General features: G+C 50.9%; 1 protein-coding gene across 5 annotated transcripts in view; it reads left to right on the top strand.

The window, feature by feature from the left end:
- The window catches only part of RBPMS (RNA binding protein, mRNA processing factor), a 192,153-nt gene that overhangs the window by 161,870 nt on the left and 16,444 nt on the right, over positions 1-13,839 (top strand). For 3 of the 5 annotated variants that reach the window (XM_055416552.2, XM_055416549.2, XM_055416551.2), the window contains one exon: positions 5,154-5,284. In XM_055416552.2, the coding sequence (XP_055272527.1) occupies positions 5,154-5,284 (131 nt within the window). Of the gene's footprint in view, positions 1-5,153; positions 6,212-7,905; positions 8,153-13,839 lie in introns of those variants that run through there. The other 2 variants (XM_055416550.2, XM_088832782.1) reach the window with 2 other exon arrangements.

The following is a 13,839-nucleotide window of genomic DNA, read 5'->3' as shown; positions in this document are numbered from 1 at the left end:
CCATGGCGTCGCAAAGAGATGGACATGACTGAGCGACTAAACAACAGCTGAGCCGAGCAAGGGATGTCAGGCTGGGTCTACTTTGCCCCTCCAGTTTCTGTTCACGGAGCAAGTCCGGGATGATTGCTTTCATTTGTGTCTTTTCTGCTGGAGTGTCTCATTCACTTCTTCCACAGGTACTATGTCACAGCACTTGGAAAGCAGAATTCTGCAGACTTGGCTCAGGTCGCTACTGACGTTAGTGTGTCTCAGAGTGAAGTGTGTGCCAGCATCACCTGGAGGGCAGAATTCCCGATTAAGTGGGTGTGGGGTGGAGCGGAGAACTTGCCTTTCTCCCCTGCTGCTAGCTGCTGGTCTGGGGAGCACCTTTTCAGAAGCACTGGCCCCCAACATGGCGCTCTGTGGGGGCTGCAGTGCCGCTGGGTAGCTCCGCCTTGGGAACACGGGGAATGGCGTGAATAACTCTTCCTGGGTTGTTGACCTTTCTTCCTGTTATTTTACCTGCTGTATGGCTGGGGTCAGATTTCTCAGCACCTCACTCATGAGGCCATTAAGTGTTAGTCGCTCGGTCGTGTCCAACTCTTTGCAACCTCATGGACTGTAGCCTGCCAGGCTCCTCTGTCCATGGGGTTTTCTAGGCATGGAAGTGGGTTGCCATTCCCTCTCCAGGGGATCTTCTCCTGGGCCTCCCGTGTTGGAGGCAGATTTTTGACCGTCTGAGCCACCAGGGAAGTCGTTAATCCTTGGTCTTGGCGTACCCTGGAACCTTGGCCACTGAAGTCAGGCCGGGAGGCCTGCTTGGTTCCCTCCCAGCTGCTTCACTCTTCCTTGGTTTGTCCCCACCCTGCTCTGACTACCCTACCCCTTGCCCGTCCACCCTCTCCGTGAGGGGTTTCCAGGAACTATAGGAATGAATTCAGACTTCAGAGATTGGAAGAGGAGCTTGCTTTAAAAACTGGTCCCTGGATGAGAACCACTGGATAAGCGGTTTTCAAACAGTTACCTCCGGAACCCCGGTGTTCTCCAGAAACTGTCACAGGAGTAGAGTTCCTCCAGCCAGGACCACCAGAGAGTCAGCCCACACAGCTCCACTTCTATTAAAAAAGAGTTTCTGGGAAACATGTTTGAAGAAAGGTTCCACTGCTTTTATTTTTAACTTTGAAAACTCCTGCTCCAAAACACTTACTCTGATTTGAGCCTCCCTTGGCTCAATATTTTGGGTGCATATGATAGATATTGCCAGGGTTGAGAAATTTTAGATCTAGTTCCTCTGGCTATTCCCTCAGTTCCTTTAACAAAGAAAACAGTGGTATCTCTTTAAAGAAGTTTTGGAATTTTCTGTCAGGTGCTATTCAGTACAGCAAGCATGACTGCATGCTAAATGCCAGGCTCAGAGCCGGGCCAGGGGTGCAGAGTGCAGAGTAACACCTGGCTTCTGCCTGGCAGATGTGTTCACCGCCCTCCTGTCTTAGCAGGGTATCATCTCCACTGATACCCTGAGTTCATCCTCCTCCTGACCAACCTTTCACGCGCCTCTTAACATTTACTGTAACTCCGGATTCCATTCTAAGAAGAGACGGGAGAGCTGACGAGCTGGAGCAAGGGATTTACCCAGTGTATGTTCCCCCTGGTCTCTTATCTTAGGATCTGCTTCACTGGGGCTTCGCTACTAGCTCAGATGGTAAAGAATCTGCCTGCAATGCAAGAGACCCCCTATTTGATCCCTAAGTTGGGAAGATCTCCTGAAGAAGGGAATGGCTACCTACTGCAATATTCTTGCCTGGGAAATCCCATGGACAGAGGAGCCTGGTGGTCTACAGTCCATGGGGTCACAAAAGTGATGGACACGACTGACAGGCTGATGCTTTGACTTGTTCACTACCTGACTATACTGTTACTCTGCAGTTGGGATATAGGACAGCAGACCCCAGTGTTTTTGGTACCAGGGACTGGTTTTGTAGAAGGTACTTTTCCCACGGACTGGAGTGGAAGGGGTGGTATGGGGATGTTTTAAGCACATTAAATTATCGTGCACTTTATTTCTATTATTATTGCATTAGATCCTGGAGGTTGGGGACCCCTGGCTTAGAGGACTTGGAAGCAAGCCCCCCCCATTCTGCTGGGCTAGGCTTTAGTATTCATGTATTGATTGCACTGGGTCCTCCATGCTTTGTGGGCTTTTCTTTAGCTCCAGAAAGCAGGGATTATTCTCGTTTTAGCCCGGGCTGCAGGGTGCTCTGGCTTCTGTCATTTCTCCCGGGCTCTAGAGAACAGGATCAGTAGTTGTGGGACATGGACTTCGTTGCTCAAGAGCATGTCCAATCTTCCTGGACCAGGGATCGAACACTGCATTGTCTCTCCAATGTCTCCTGCATTGGCAGGCAGATTCTTTACCACTGAGCCACCAGGGAATCCATGGCCTAGGTTTTGTGCAAATATCCCTCAGTGACTGGTCCAGTGTGAAGTAAAGCTTTAGGACAAGATATGGAAAGATCTGAAAATCACAAATTCCATCAGGCTGAGATCAAAAGCCAGATCCTATGTCTTTAAGATCAGGTACCTTAAAAGACATACTTTCTAGAAACTTTCTGAAGGGAGCCCCAGAGCACCCTGCAAGGCTCCCTCACCTTTGGCCATCAGGCACCAGACTGAGCAGAGCCCCTGGGTGATGATTATCGTCCTCTGCTGTCACCGTGGGGCCGGACAAGCATGGGCTGAAAGATGACTGTGCTGGGTCTTGAGACTCTCTTGACTTTTTTTAAAAAAGACTCAGAATGTCTTAAAATAACCTGGTAGCTGAAATAACAACAGCAGCCACAGTCACAGCCTGCCATTCCTGAGAATGGTTGTTTGTTTAAAATCTGAGGCATTGGTTCTGGCAGCGGTTGGTTTCCACGAGCCTGGGCTCTCACAAGAGTTGTTGCTCTAATGGAAATCATATGGTCTCATCACCACAGGAATCACGGGGCTCTGCTAACCCCTCGCTAAGGAATGCCTTCCAGAAACTACACACATACCTCCACACCCTAGAACGGTGGAAGCAGGTGGTGGAGGCCTGATCACTGTAAAAAGGATTATGATGTTAATATTTTCCCATCCAAATAATTGGCCTACACTCCCCAGCCTAGATAGACCAGCAGACTGTGTTCCCATCACCTCTAGGAGGTCGCTTTAACAGCCTGTTGAGAGAGGGAGAGTTGCAGTGCCCGAGCAACCAGAGTCTCATCACCCCACCTTGTTGGGATCCCCTGCCTGGCCCCTAAAGTGTCATCATCAACAGCTCTTGACTCTCCCTCATCCTTTCAGAAGCTCTTCTTGGGACTTCTCTGGTGGTCCAGTGCTTAAGACGCCACCTTCCGATGCAGAGGGCACAGGTTTGAGCCCTGGTCCAGGAGCGAAGATTCCCATGTGCCTCATAGCCAGAAAACCAAAACATTGAACCAAAGCAGCATTGTAACAGAGTCAATAGAGACTTTAAAAGTGGTCCACACCAAAAATAAAAAGAGAGACTATTATCACAATGACAACTGAGTTGATTTAAAAAAAAAAAAAATGCCCTTCCACGCTGGCTGGACACAGAAGCAGCGCACACACCCGTGCGCTGATGAGACGCTCCTGTGGGCCCGGCTGCCTTCTGCTTGTCCTGTAGGGCGGTCTCCGTGTCACACTCAGCATGGCACTCTTCTGTTCTAACCCCCTCCCCACACTGAAAATCCTGCCCAGAGTCAGAATTTGGGGTGATAGGGGAGACCTGGAATGAAGACTTGGGGTGGCTTAGACGGTGAGAAGGAAGCACATGACTCTCTGGACCTTGGGTCACATCCATGCACTGTCGACCTCTGGAAAGTCCTGAGTGGCGGAGTCACTAATGGCTTTAGGGGTCACCTTTCCTGACTCCCTTGGCAGTCCCGGGGAGCATCCCTGGCCTACATGATAGCAGACTTTGACAGGTGATAAAAGCACGTACTGAGATGCTGCCTCATGGGTTCCAGATGGGTAACTGTTGACTGTGGGTATTTTTGCCTTGAGACACATCCCACCCTCCCTCCATGTGTGTGTGGTGGCTTCGGCGGGCCGCTTCCCGCTGCATTCTGAGACCCCGGCACTTGCCCTTCAATCTGGCAAAACTACAGCCTGACCAGCGTGGACTCGGAGCTGAATGAGGAACATTGAGACCAGCTGGTCGGCATCACAACTCACATGTTTTCCCTAGAAAATGAAATCTGTGTCAACAGCAGTAGTGAACGCCCTTATTTGGATCTTGGTGCAGCGCCCCTTGAATCTGAACACCCTAGACTTTGCGTTTCCATCCTCCAAACTTAGAACACTTTAAATGCCCTGTGGGCCTTGTGCTTCTAAACAGAAAACACTGGATGATCGTGGTATTTGCCAGTAATCATTATGCCGATGAACAGAGGACTCCTCCAGTCCTTCTGGTCTGTTGGGGGTCCTTCTGGTCCTGCCGGGCAGCCGCTGTTCTCCCAACGGCTCTGCAGTGGGTCTTCACGGGAGATCGCTACTGGATCTCTGTCTTCCTCAGAGGACCCTGTTTGCTGTTTGCTTCAGGAAGTCCCCACTGTTCAGGGGGTTCCCCATATTCCAGTTGGAAAGACATCAGAGTCTCCACTGCAGAGCCTAAGATCTCAGCAGGCCAGGCAGGAAGCAGATGCTTACTGCTTTTTTAAAAAACTTTTATTTTACTTACTGATTTTGATAAATACTATATAATTATATATAAATTTATTATATGGTATAAACTTATACTTTTTTAAAAAGTATGAAATATGTTTAATTACTTATGAATTTTAAATTTATTTTTAATTGGAGAAGAATGGCTTGACAGTGTTGGTTTGTGCCATCCAGCAAAGTGAATCAGCCATAAGGAGACAGACACCCACCCACCCCGCAGCCCTGAGCCTCCCTCCCACCACCCCCAGTCCATCCCAGCCCTCGAGCTTTTTTTTTTTTTTTCCCAATTCTGTATGTACCGTTCAGTGATCGGTGTTCAGGAGACCGGCGCCAGCAGGTGATGGAGCGGCTGAGAGTGCTGCGGCCTGTGCTGCGGCCGGGGGCTTGGGCGCGCGCGGGTTTGTTTGCGACTCGGAGCCGGCGGCGGGGTGACCACTAACTGTCCCCTTCTTCTTGTCTTGCAGATGAGCTCACAGTGCCTGCACTTTACCCCAGTAGCCCTGAAGTGTGGGCCCCGTACCCTCTGTACCCAGCGGACTTAGCGCCTGCGCTGCCTCCTCCTGCTTTCACCTACCCCGCTTCACTGCATGCCCAGGTAATTGATGCCCATCGGCCACGACTCCACTCACCCCAGCACCGGTCCTTTCCAACCTGGTTCCCCAGAGCACACCGTACGACTAACACCTCTCCGGCTAACAGATCCACCTCCGAGAGATTAATGTCCCCCTCTCGATCCAGCCGCCACTCCTCCGGGACTTCTGAGGACCGTCTGACAGCCATGACATCACCCACTGCCTGACGTTTGCCCCCCCAGACAAAGCACTCTCTTCCTTAATGATCTCACCTCATGTCACACACACGGGAGACAGGGCCGGTTGGGCCTCCCCCAGCCAGCTTGAGGGCGCCCCCGGAGCACAGACGTGTGTGCCTTGTGTGGAGGGACCGCGGAGGGAGGCGTGCGCGTGGCCCTGGAGTCGTGTGTCTGCCTGTGTTTCTCTGTATGGAGAGTTCTTCTCGTGTGTTCTGGGAGCTTGAGTGATGAAGGGGGCATGTCGGGAGTTTCCAGGAGGAAGGCTGTGTGCTATCCTACATGTGTCAAAGACCAGATTCACACTTCCATTTATTTTGAAGAGACCTTGTGGGAAAAGGAGGTACGATATAGTGTCTTAATTGTGATTATAAGTCAGGGTCGAGGTGTGTCTTCTGACTGGCTTTCTTTCTCAGTTAAGAATAGCCTGAGTTTTATAAACAAACTCCAGTGTTTCTTCACAAAGATTACTGTCTGTCTACTTACCAACCCTTTCTCTTCCCTTGAGGGGAAAAAAATTGTTTCTCTTAGCTTTGTTTTTCTTGCAAGCAGTAGTAATCCATGTTAGGATCCAGAGTGATGATCAATAGCAAATAAGAGAGAAAGAATATAGTTGTCATTTGTCTTATTCCACGTGTAACTCCTCTAAAAGCAGAAAAGCCTGTTTTTAAATATCATCAGCCTGAACAGGTTTGTTTGGGGGGCGGGGGGGGTTGTTTTGCTTAGTGTTTATTGACCAGGCTGGGTGAAATCAGAAAACCCTTCTGACTTAACACTCTTTTACGTGGTACAGAACTTAACTGTGTTGTACACGACACCTACCAGCCGCCCCAGTGAGGGTTCTCACAGGGAGCCCATGGGCTCACGAGTGTTGTTAGATGGACATCCTTCCGTTCTTTTCCAGCTCAGTTGTCAGTGCTTCGACAGGTACCCGGCCTCTCAGGTACTGTGCAGGCAACCTACAAAGAAAAAGCCTTGGTGCCTGGACCTCCAGGGTTGGGAGAGGCGGGTGAAGAGAGTCCAAGTAGTGAAGAAACACGTAGGTGGTGGTGGTGACAGCACTTGGCACAGAAAACAGAACGACAGGGTTATTCCAAGACTGACACCCATTTCTGGATTGTCCGTGCTGTCCGCTTTCCCTTCCCTTGCTGCCCTTTCCCCCTTTGTCCACGTCAGTGCTCGGTCACCCTTGCAACGGCAGCTAGCCAGAGCTGGAAAAGGGAAAGAGAACCAGCAGACGCCTTCTGCTGGCTTATCAGAATGTTCCTGGGGGCCTCAGGCATAATTTCATAGAGGCCGTGGAGCCACTCAGAAAGTCCTCTCTGTTGGTGGCCCACCCCCGCCATCTGGGCTCTGTGACCCCCCTTCTTCCTCTTCCTGGCCTGCCTAGATACAGATCCATTGACTGTCGAGGCCATGTTAATAATACCATGAAATGGTGCCAAGTTTGCATGGTCTTCTAAATACCCATGGCTTTGGTTAATCAGCCACAAAGCCTTTTCACCACTGCCCGGGAAAAGCAAGAACTGACACTGGCCGAACAGGACTGGGAATGAGAGATCCGAAAGCCCCGGCCATTGTGAGAAAGGATGAGGAGAGACGATGCCAAGATAAATGGACTCACCTGTTCTGACTTACAGGGATGTGTACCGCCCATGGTGGCACGTTCCCCGTGAGCTGTTCCTTGGTCTTGAGGCTTTCCGAACCGGGCATCCACTTGGCATCGCTACATCAGCCCTAGAGCTGGTGGGACTCTCATCTGATACCAGTGTGAGATCCTTGCGTTCAACCCCGCTTCTTGTTGGGGGTCATTCCCAGTAGAAGCTTGAGTTCTGTGTTGCAAAGACTGATGAACAGATACGGTTATTTAAATGTCTTTGTCTGATATGAGAATCGTAGAATGAACTGGGAGAGGCTTGACAGATCAGCTGGTCTGACTCATTTTACAAATGAGGATGCAGACCGGAGAAGATCAGAGGGTTGTCCAAAGTCTGCACGTGGCTCTGCCGCGGCCAGAGTCAGGCCGCCTGACTCCCGGCTCTGTCCACACCTCAGTGCTGGCTCACCAGAGGCTAATTCTTTGATGGAATTGTGGAGAGGCCTTGCTCCAATGACTCCTTGGATCTTTTTCTTCTCTAAGTAGATGAGAAGCCTGTAAGAAGAGATTTGGAGTCAGAGACGAGGGACTCAGAACTTAACCATCACCCAAAAGGCCTAAGAGAATTTTTACTAACTGCAGGGTAGAGCAGAGGGGAAGACCAGAATGGAGCATCCCCTTAGTGGCTAATTCCGTTTTATTTTTTCTGGAAATCTTATTATATGTCTTTGGAGATCAGCTTTGAGATGATTTTGCTTTTCTTCGTGATGTTGTGCTCTGTTTTGAGACATGGATTTTTTTTTTCTTCTAGTGTTTCTCTCCTGAGGCAAAGCCCAACACACCTGTCTTTTGCCCACTTCTCCAGCAAATTAGATTTGTCTCTGGGAATGTGTTTGTAACATATCAACCTACTGCAGACCAGCAGAGGGAGCTCCCATGTTGAATTTGCTTGTTAGCCGTTTTGTTTTGTTTTGTTTTCCCTTCCCTCCTTTTGCAAAAACTATTTCTTGGTAACGTTTGAGAGATTTCAATAAAAATTTTAATTAGAGCAAAAATGATCTCAAGTAGACTGCAGCGTTTTGTTTTTCATGGTGATGCGACTTTGGAGCTAAGATGTTATCTCTGACTGAGATTTGGGGAGAGCTGGGCCCGGAACGCTGAGTACACATCATATGGGAGAAGGAGCCAGCATCCCAGGGAGACTTGGTCCAGGGCGGAGGCCTCGCTGCTGTTGCCTGTATCCTCCTGGGCTCCTGAACCATCAGAGCTGCATATTAGAAGTTGCTCATTCTAGCATCCATGGGTCACACCTGCCGGGAGCTGTCACTTCAACTAGGATGGATGTCTTTTCCAGTCTGTCTGATCCAGAAGGAAGATCCAGGAGAGACAGAAATTATCGCTGCAAAGGAGTTGATGCTTTGTATCTCTACTTCTGCCCAGCCTGTATGGTGCCTCCATGACTACATTGAAGATGCGTGTTGGACATCACATCCCACTTGTAAAGAATTATTGGAGAAGGGCTGTAAGCCACAGTACTGCCTTTTGTACTTCTAGAGAAAAGAGAGCAGCTGATTTCTGAGAAGATCATTCGCATTTTAAGAAATGCTCATCCTGCTTACTTTCACCATCGTTGGTATTTGAAATGTATTAAGTGTATTATGTGAGTCACCCTGAACAAGGGAGGAAGGTTTCATTTACGACTTTTAGGAAAGGTGCACGCGGAAGAGAATCCACACATTTCCTCTTACCTCATATTCACAAATTCAGCCTTTTTTTTTTTAAGTCTGGGTTCATTTTTGCTTTTGGTCTGCTTGCTAATGGGGCTGAGAGGAAGCCAATAAAACACACTGTCCTCTCCCACAGTCTGGAAGCAATACCATTTACCCTTGACCAGAGTCGCCCTGAATTGAGCCAGGAACTTGCGCAGGTAAGTGGGACCGAGAGAGCAGGTCCTGGCTACCAACCTGTCTCCTCCGCGGGCCCCGTCTGCCCTGAGTCTCTGCACGTCGTCTCCCAGGGCTGCCCTGCAGCTTGTGACTGGAGCGCATCACCTGCCGGTGAACAGAAGGTCTTCAGATGAAACCACAGACTTCCCAGGGCAAGACGGGCCCCTGGGGAGGTCTCCTTGTGACACACTGGAAAAATTCTAAAGGTTAGACCTAAAATAAATGCCAAAATGGACCATGGGAAAAACACATAGGCAAACAGGGAAGAGAAGTCATGGGGGAGAGATGGCCTAGGGTGATATGTGGGTGTCCTGACCACCGGGTCCTCACCCCAGACACTGGCAGTTTCTAGAACTGCATCTGTAAACTTTGTTTTTTTAAAGCAAATCTCTTTAGGCATCTCCTCTGTCACTGAGCCCCCATAGTGAATACTGAGATGAAGCAGCATGGTCTGATGTGAGTTGACTCTAAGTGTGATACATAGCTGGTAAGAGAGGGCATGGTGAGGGAGGCAGGTGTGCCTGTGGACTCAGGCAAGCGCACAGCCTGGCAACAGGTCAGCGGTGCTTGCTTCCTACCCAGTTGATCCTGGGGACTCGCACAGGGGGGCCTCTGTTCTTTGAGCTTCTCCCTCCTATTCAGAAGGCAGCAGCCAGTGTTGAAATGCTGGGCCTGAGAGCTGAACCCCCCGGAGGCGACTTCATTCCCTCACCAGCTGCCAGCCTCCCAGAGGAAAGGGAGGCATCAGGAGATTCGGGCGTGGTTTCTCTTCCCCCTAACAGCCTTATCCTTGAGGCCTGGCTTTCCCAAACATATCCTATCCTGTAGCCCTGGGGCTGTTCTCTGCCCCAGAGACCCCAGCCTTGAAGGACTGCCTTTGAGGCAGTTCAACTCAAGGCTTTGAATTTTGTTCTTGGGCATAAATGAAACTATTAATCCTCTGACATTTGCTTTTCTCTTTAAACCTGTAGCTCCATGAAGGTCAGAGTAAGGGTGTGGGACCGGGCTCCCTTTCCTGTTCCAGTCCCCCCAGCCCCTCCCTAGGGGGCTCTTTCCCTGTCAACCCCGTAAGGCCTAAGTTTTCTGGGGCTCCCTGGTCAGATGCAGGCTTTGCCATTTACAGGGTCTGTGACCTTGACTCAAATTCCTTGAAAGAATCCACCTGCAACACAGGAGACCTGGGTTCGATCCCTGGGTCGGGAAGATCTCCTGGAGAAGGAAATGGTAACCACTCCAGTATTCTTGCCTGGGAAATCCCATGAACAGAGGAGCATGGCAGGCTGCAGTCTATGGGGTTGCAGAGTCGGAGACGACTAAGCAACTAACACTCAAAGTGTGGGGGAAAATCCCTCATGTAAAACTGGGGTGCCTGGCACACAGTAAGGGCTTAGAAAATGTTAGCCTTTCAAGGTGCATTTGAATCTTCCGGGAGAAGGGAGCCCAGGACTAGCTACCCCCACGAACTGTGCTGGTTCAGACATCTAGCCCGTCTGGACGCCAGCAGGAATGTAGAGTCCTTGTGGCTGCAGCCCGAGGGAAGCTCAGAGGCTGGGAAGGTGGCTAAGGAGTGGGTGAGCAAGATGAGGCCTGAATGACGGTCCCCACTGTCATGAGTGATGCCTGCCCGCATCAGCACTTTGGTCCCTGCAGCCGGTGCTGGCTCTGGGAGAACGTGGCCCCCGAGGGAGCCCCCCCACCCCCTGGGGGCAGGCCAGGCCCGGACACGCCTGTCCCCGACAGGAAACAGCTGGGTTCCCAGAGCCCAGTGGTTACACGTGTTCCCTTACTCAGAGCTGTCGTCCCTGAACTCTTCAGCTGCGGGTCAGCCCGCTCGTCCTTCCCGGGGCCTTCTAGCTCATTCTCCCTCCAGTCTCTCTGCTATGATTGCCCAGCCTGGTGTCCAGGTGATGGGCTTACCCTGTGTGCCTTGGGTGGAGGGGGAGATGATTCTCCCTAGTCCTGGTGGCTGAATACCGCCTCCCCACCCCCGGGAGCCAGCTCCTGGCCTCAGAGATGCTCCGCTCCCTTTTACCTTCTCTGTCCCCCTGTCCTGTGTCTTGCCCTTCCCTCCTCTGCTCTTTGGTATTTGAAGACGTAAGGAGCCTCTTCATAAGACAGCGACATATGCCTCTGCCTTGTCCTCGCCGGCTTCAGAGCAGTCCAGAGCCGGTGTTCTGTCTGGTTGTTGGGCCCTGTGGTTCCTTTGATCAAAGCTGCTGCTCTGGCCACAGAGACCCAGACTCCCCCTGTCCTGGACAGATTTCCTGACGGTGGGGGCAGGTGGCAGGATTGCCTTCCTTTGGGGGGTGCTGTGTTTTCCAGGTTCCTTTTTTTCCAGCTGTAAGCCTACATCCCCCCAACGCTGTACGTCTCCCCCACCCTGCATCCCTCCAACCTCGTGAGCAGGGAGAGCTCCCAAGGCTCCGTGAGGCTCACCTGGGTGCTCCCATTTGGGACCGTCTGTTCACTACTGAGCTGTCTGCCTGTCGCAGTGGGACGGTGCAGAAAATCCAGCAGGCCAAATTTTAATGACAGGTTCTGCCCATGCTCCTGACTTTGAGGTTTTAGGCAGGCTTTTGTTCTGTTAATTTTGCTACCTCCATTTCCTCATCTGTAAGTAGGAAGAATGAACCACTTATTTCTTGGGGTTATTTTGAGGCAAAAAGTAAAGTGCTTGGCATAGAGCAGTAATTACTATTAAAATAGCTCTTCCATTTCCTTTTTTTTCTTGGTCAAGAAGAGATGCCTGGGACCTCTCTTTTTAGCTTAAGAAGCAGTTAAGATGCAGGGGCTGAGGACTGGTACCCCGCCTGCAGAAACCCGAGGGCCCAGGCTTCACAGTTTGGTGAATTAGAGATGTATCTGGAATCAGGCACAAAGGACCCCGGTGTGAGCTGAGGGGTGGCTGGGGCCAGCTCCACTGGCCGTCCACCCAGGTCTTTGGCCTCTGGTGGGACGAGTCCCCAGATGCCATCTGAGAGGACATGGATTCAGACTGTTTCGGGAACAGAACCAAGAAAGGCTACCAAGAAACTTTGGAATTAAAAGACGCAGGCGCCATAAAAGCAAGTGAACTCCGTGAAGAAAACCCGTGGTGACAGGGGCGAAAAGGAAAATGAGCTCCAAATGGGATCATGTTTTATTCAAGGCCGGAGCTGCCGGTGGGGAAGGCCAGAACTCGGTGACAGGAGGGGAAACTGGGACGCCCCGACTTCCATGTTTCATCTGCTCTGCCACCGAGCGCTTCTCGCTCCACCGACCCCGGCTCCTGGAGACCTCTAATGGCCCTTGATAGCAAACATAGTTAAAAATTAACAGACTGACAGAATTAAATATGGATGACCAGCCAGCGCTACAGACTTAATCTGACACAGGGTGTTACACGCTTGGGTGCCTTTGACCCGAGTGGCGTCCCAAGTGAACTTCTGGGATGTCTGAGCACATTTCGCATGCCAGTTTGGAAGCACGAGCTGAGTTGGTGCTGTGGAGAGACGGAGAATGATCCGAAAAGGCCAGAAGGGAAGACGATCCCTGAAGGGTTATGTTTAATTAAGCCGGGCCTTGATTGGTCTTAGCGGGAGGGGTTCACTGGCCTAGGACCTTGCTCTTGGGATCTAGACTTTGTGGCTGCCTGGACTCAGACCTCAGCAACCTCGCACTGTTCAGACCCAAAGATGGTGCAAGGTCACGGGGCTGGGGCCTGGCCTCGGCCTCCTCTGCCCGCCACCCTACCACCGGCTGTTGGAGTGGGTCAAATGGCAAACTTCAACCTTTGAACCAGTTCACAGAAATCTTGACACTTTTGTCTCGGTAACAGCCACTTGCTTAATCACCCCAGGCAAAGAGTTGTTCAGTTGCGTGACAAAGAGTGTTGTAAAAGAAACAGTAAGAAATGCTGATTGCAGTTCTGTGTCCTCTCTGTCCTTGGAAAGACTAGGAGGGGGCGGAGGCAGACCATGGGACGTTCCTTTCGGGAATCGTCCTCAGTGGGCCTCATCTTGTGGGGTCGAGAAATTCCTGGCAAGTGTTCTGGTGTTTGTGAACGCTTTGTAAGAAACGGATAGGATTGCTGTTTCACAGAATCCTGTAATTCATCCCATCATGAGGATTATCTTTTTTGTAATTGCGAATCATCACTGAGGTCTGTTGGGTGAATTTGGACTTCCTTGGACCAGAGGAGGTGTCCGGCTTGACTGCCTCTCCACAGCCTGCAGCGGAGTTTGCTGTGGGACCTGACCTGTTTATTTGGTGATACTGCTTAAGAGCGGAGCCTTAGAGCTGGAGTCAGTGGGGGAAGAGTTGATCGTGATTGAATAGCGTATGAGTGGCTGGTGGCCGGTGGCTCGCAGCTGAGAAAGCTCTGGCAGGGTCTTCAGGGTTCTGTGTTGAGGACAGTGGGAGAAACCCGCCTAAAAATCTCCATGTCTTCAAGAGGAGAGAGAGCTCGGTTCTGAATGTGGTGCCGGGAAGTCTGCATCCAGGCCCAGCACCCGCCTTAGGAAAGGAAGTCGCAACTGCGACTTGTAGATCAGACAGCTAGGGAACCAGCTGGTCTGGTGATCGCCCAGGTCTGATTAGTTTTGTTCAAGAGCTGGTTGATGCATCGGCATGCTCAGCCTCCCGTGTCCGCCAAATGTCACCACTGGAAGTCACCTTCCAGACCAGCATTTCTCAACACTGTTATGTAATTTAAAAGATGATGTGATCCGATAAACTTGGGAAACCCAGGATGAAATCAGGTCAGACAGGTTTGTTTCAACTTCTCGGAGCCTTTCCCGTACTGATGTGGATCTAGAGTC

This window comes from Moschus berezovskii, chromosome 26 (assembly GCF_049115385.1).
Source record: "Moschus berezovskii isolate FMDL1 chromosome 26, NW_MosBer_1.0, whole genome shotgun sequence".
In the NCBI taxonomy this organism is placed as follows: domain Eukaryota; kingdom Metazoa; phylum Chordata; class Mammalia; order Artiodactyla; family Moschidae; genus Moschus; species Moschus berezovskii.
This window is presented reverse-complemented; position numbering and strand designations above follow the sequence as displayed.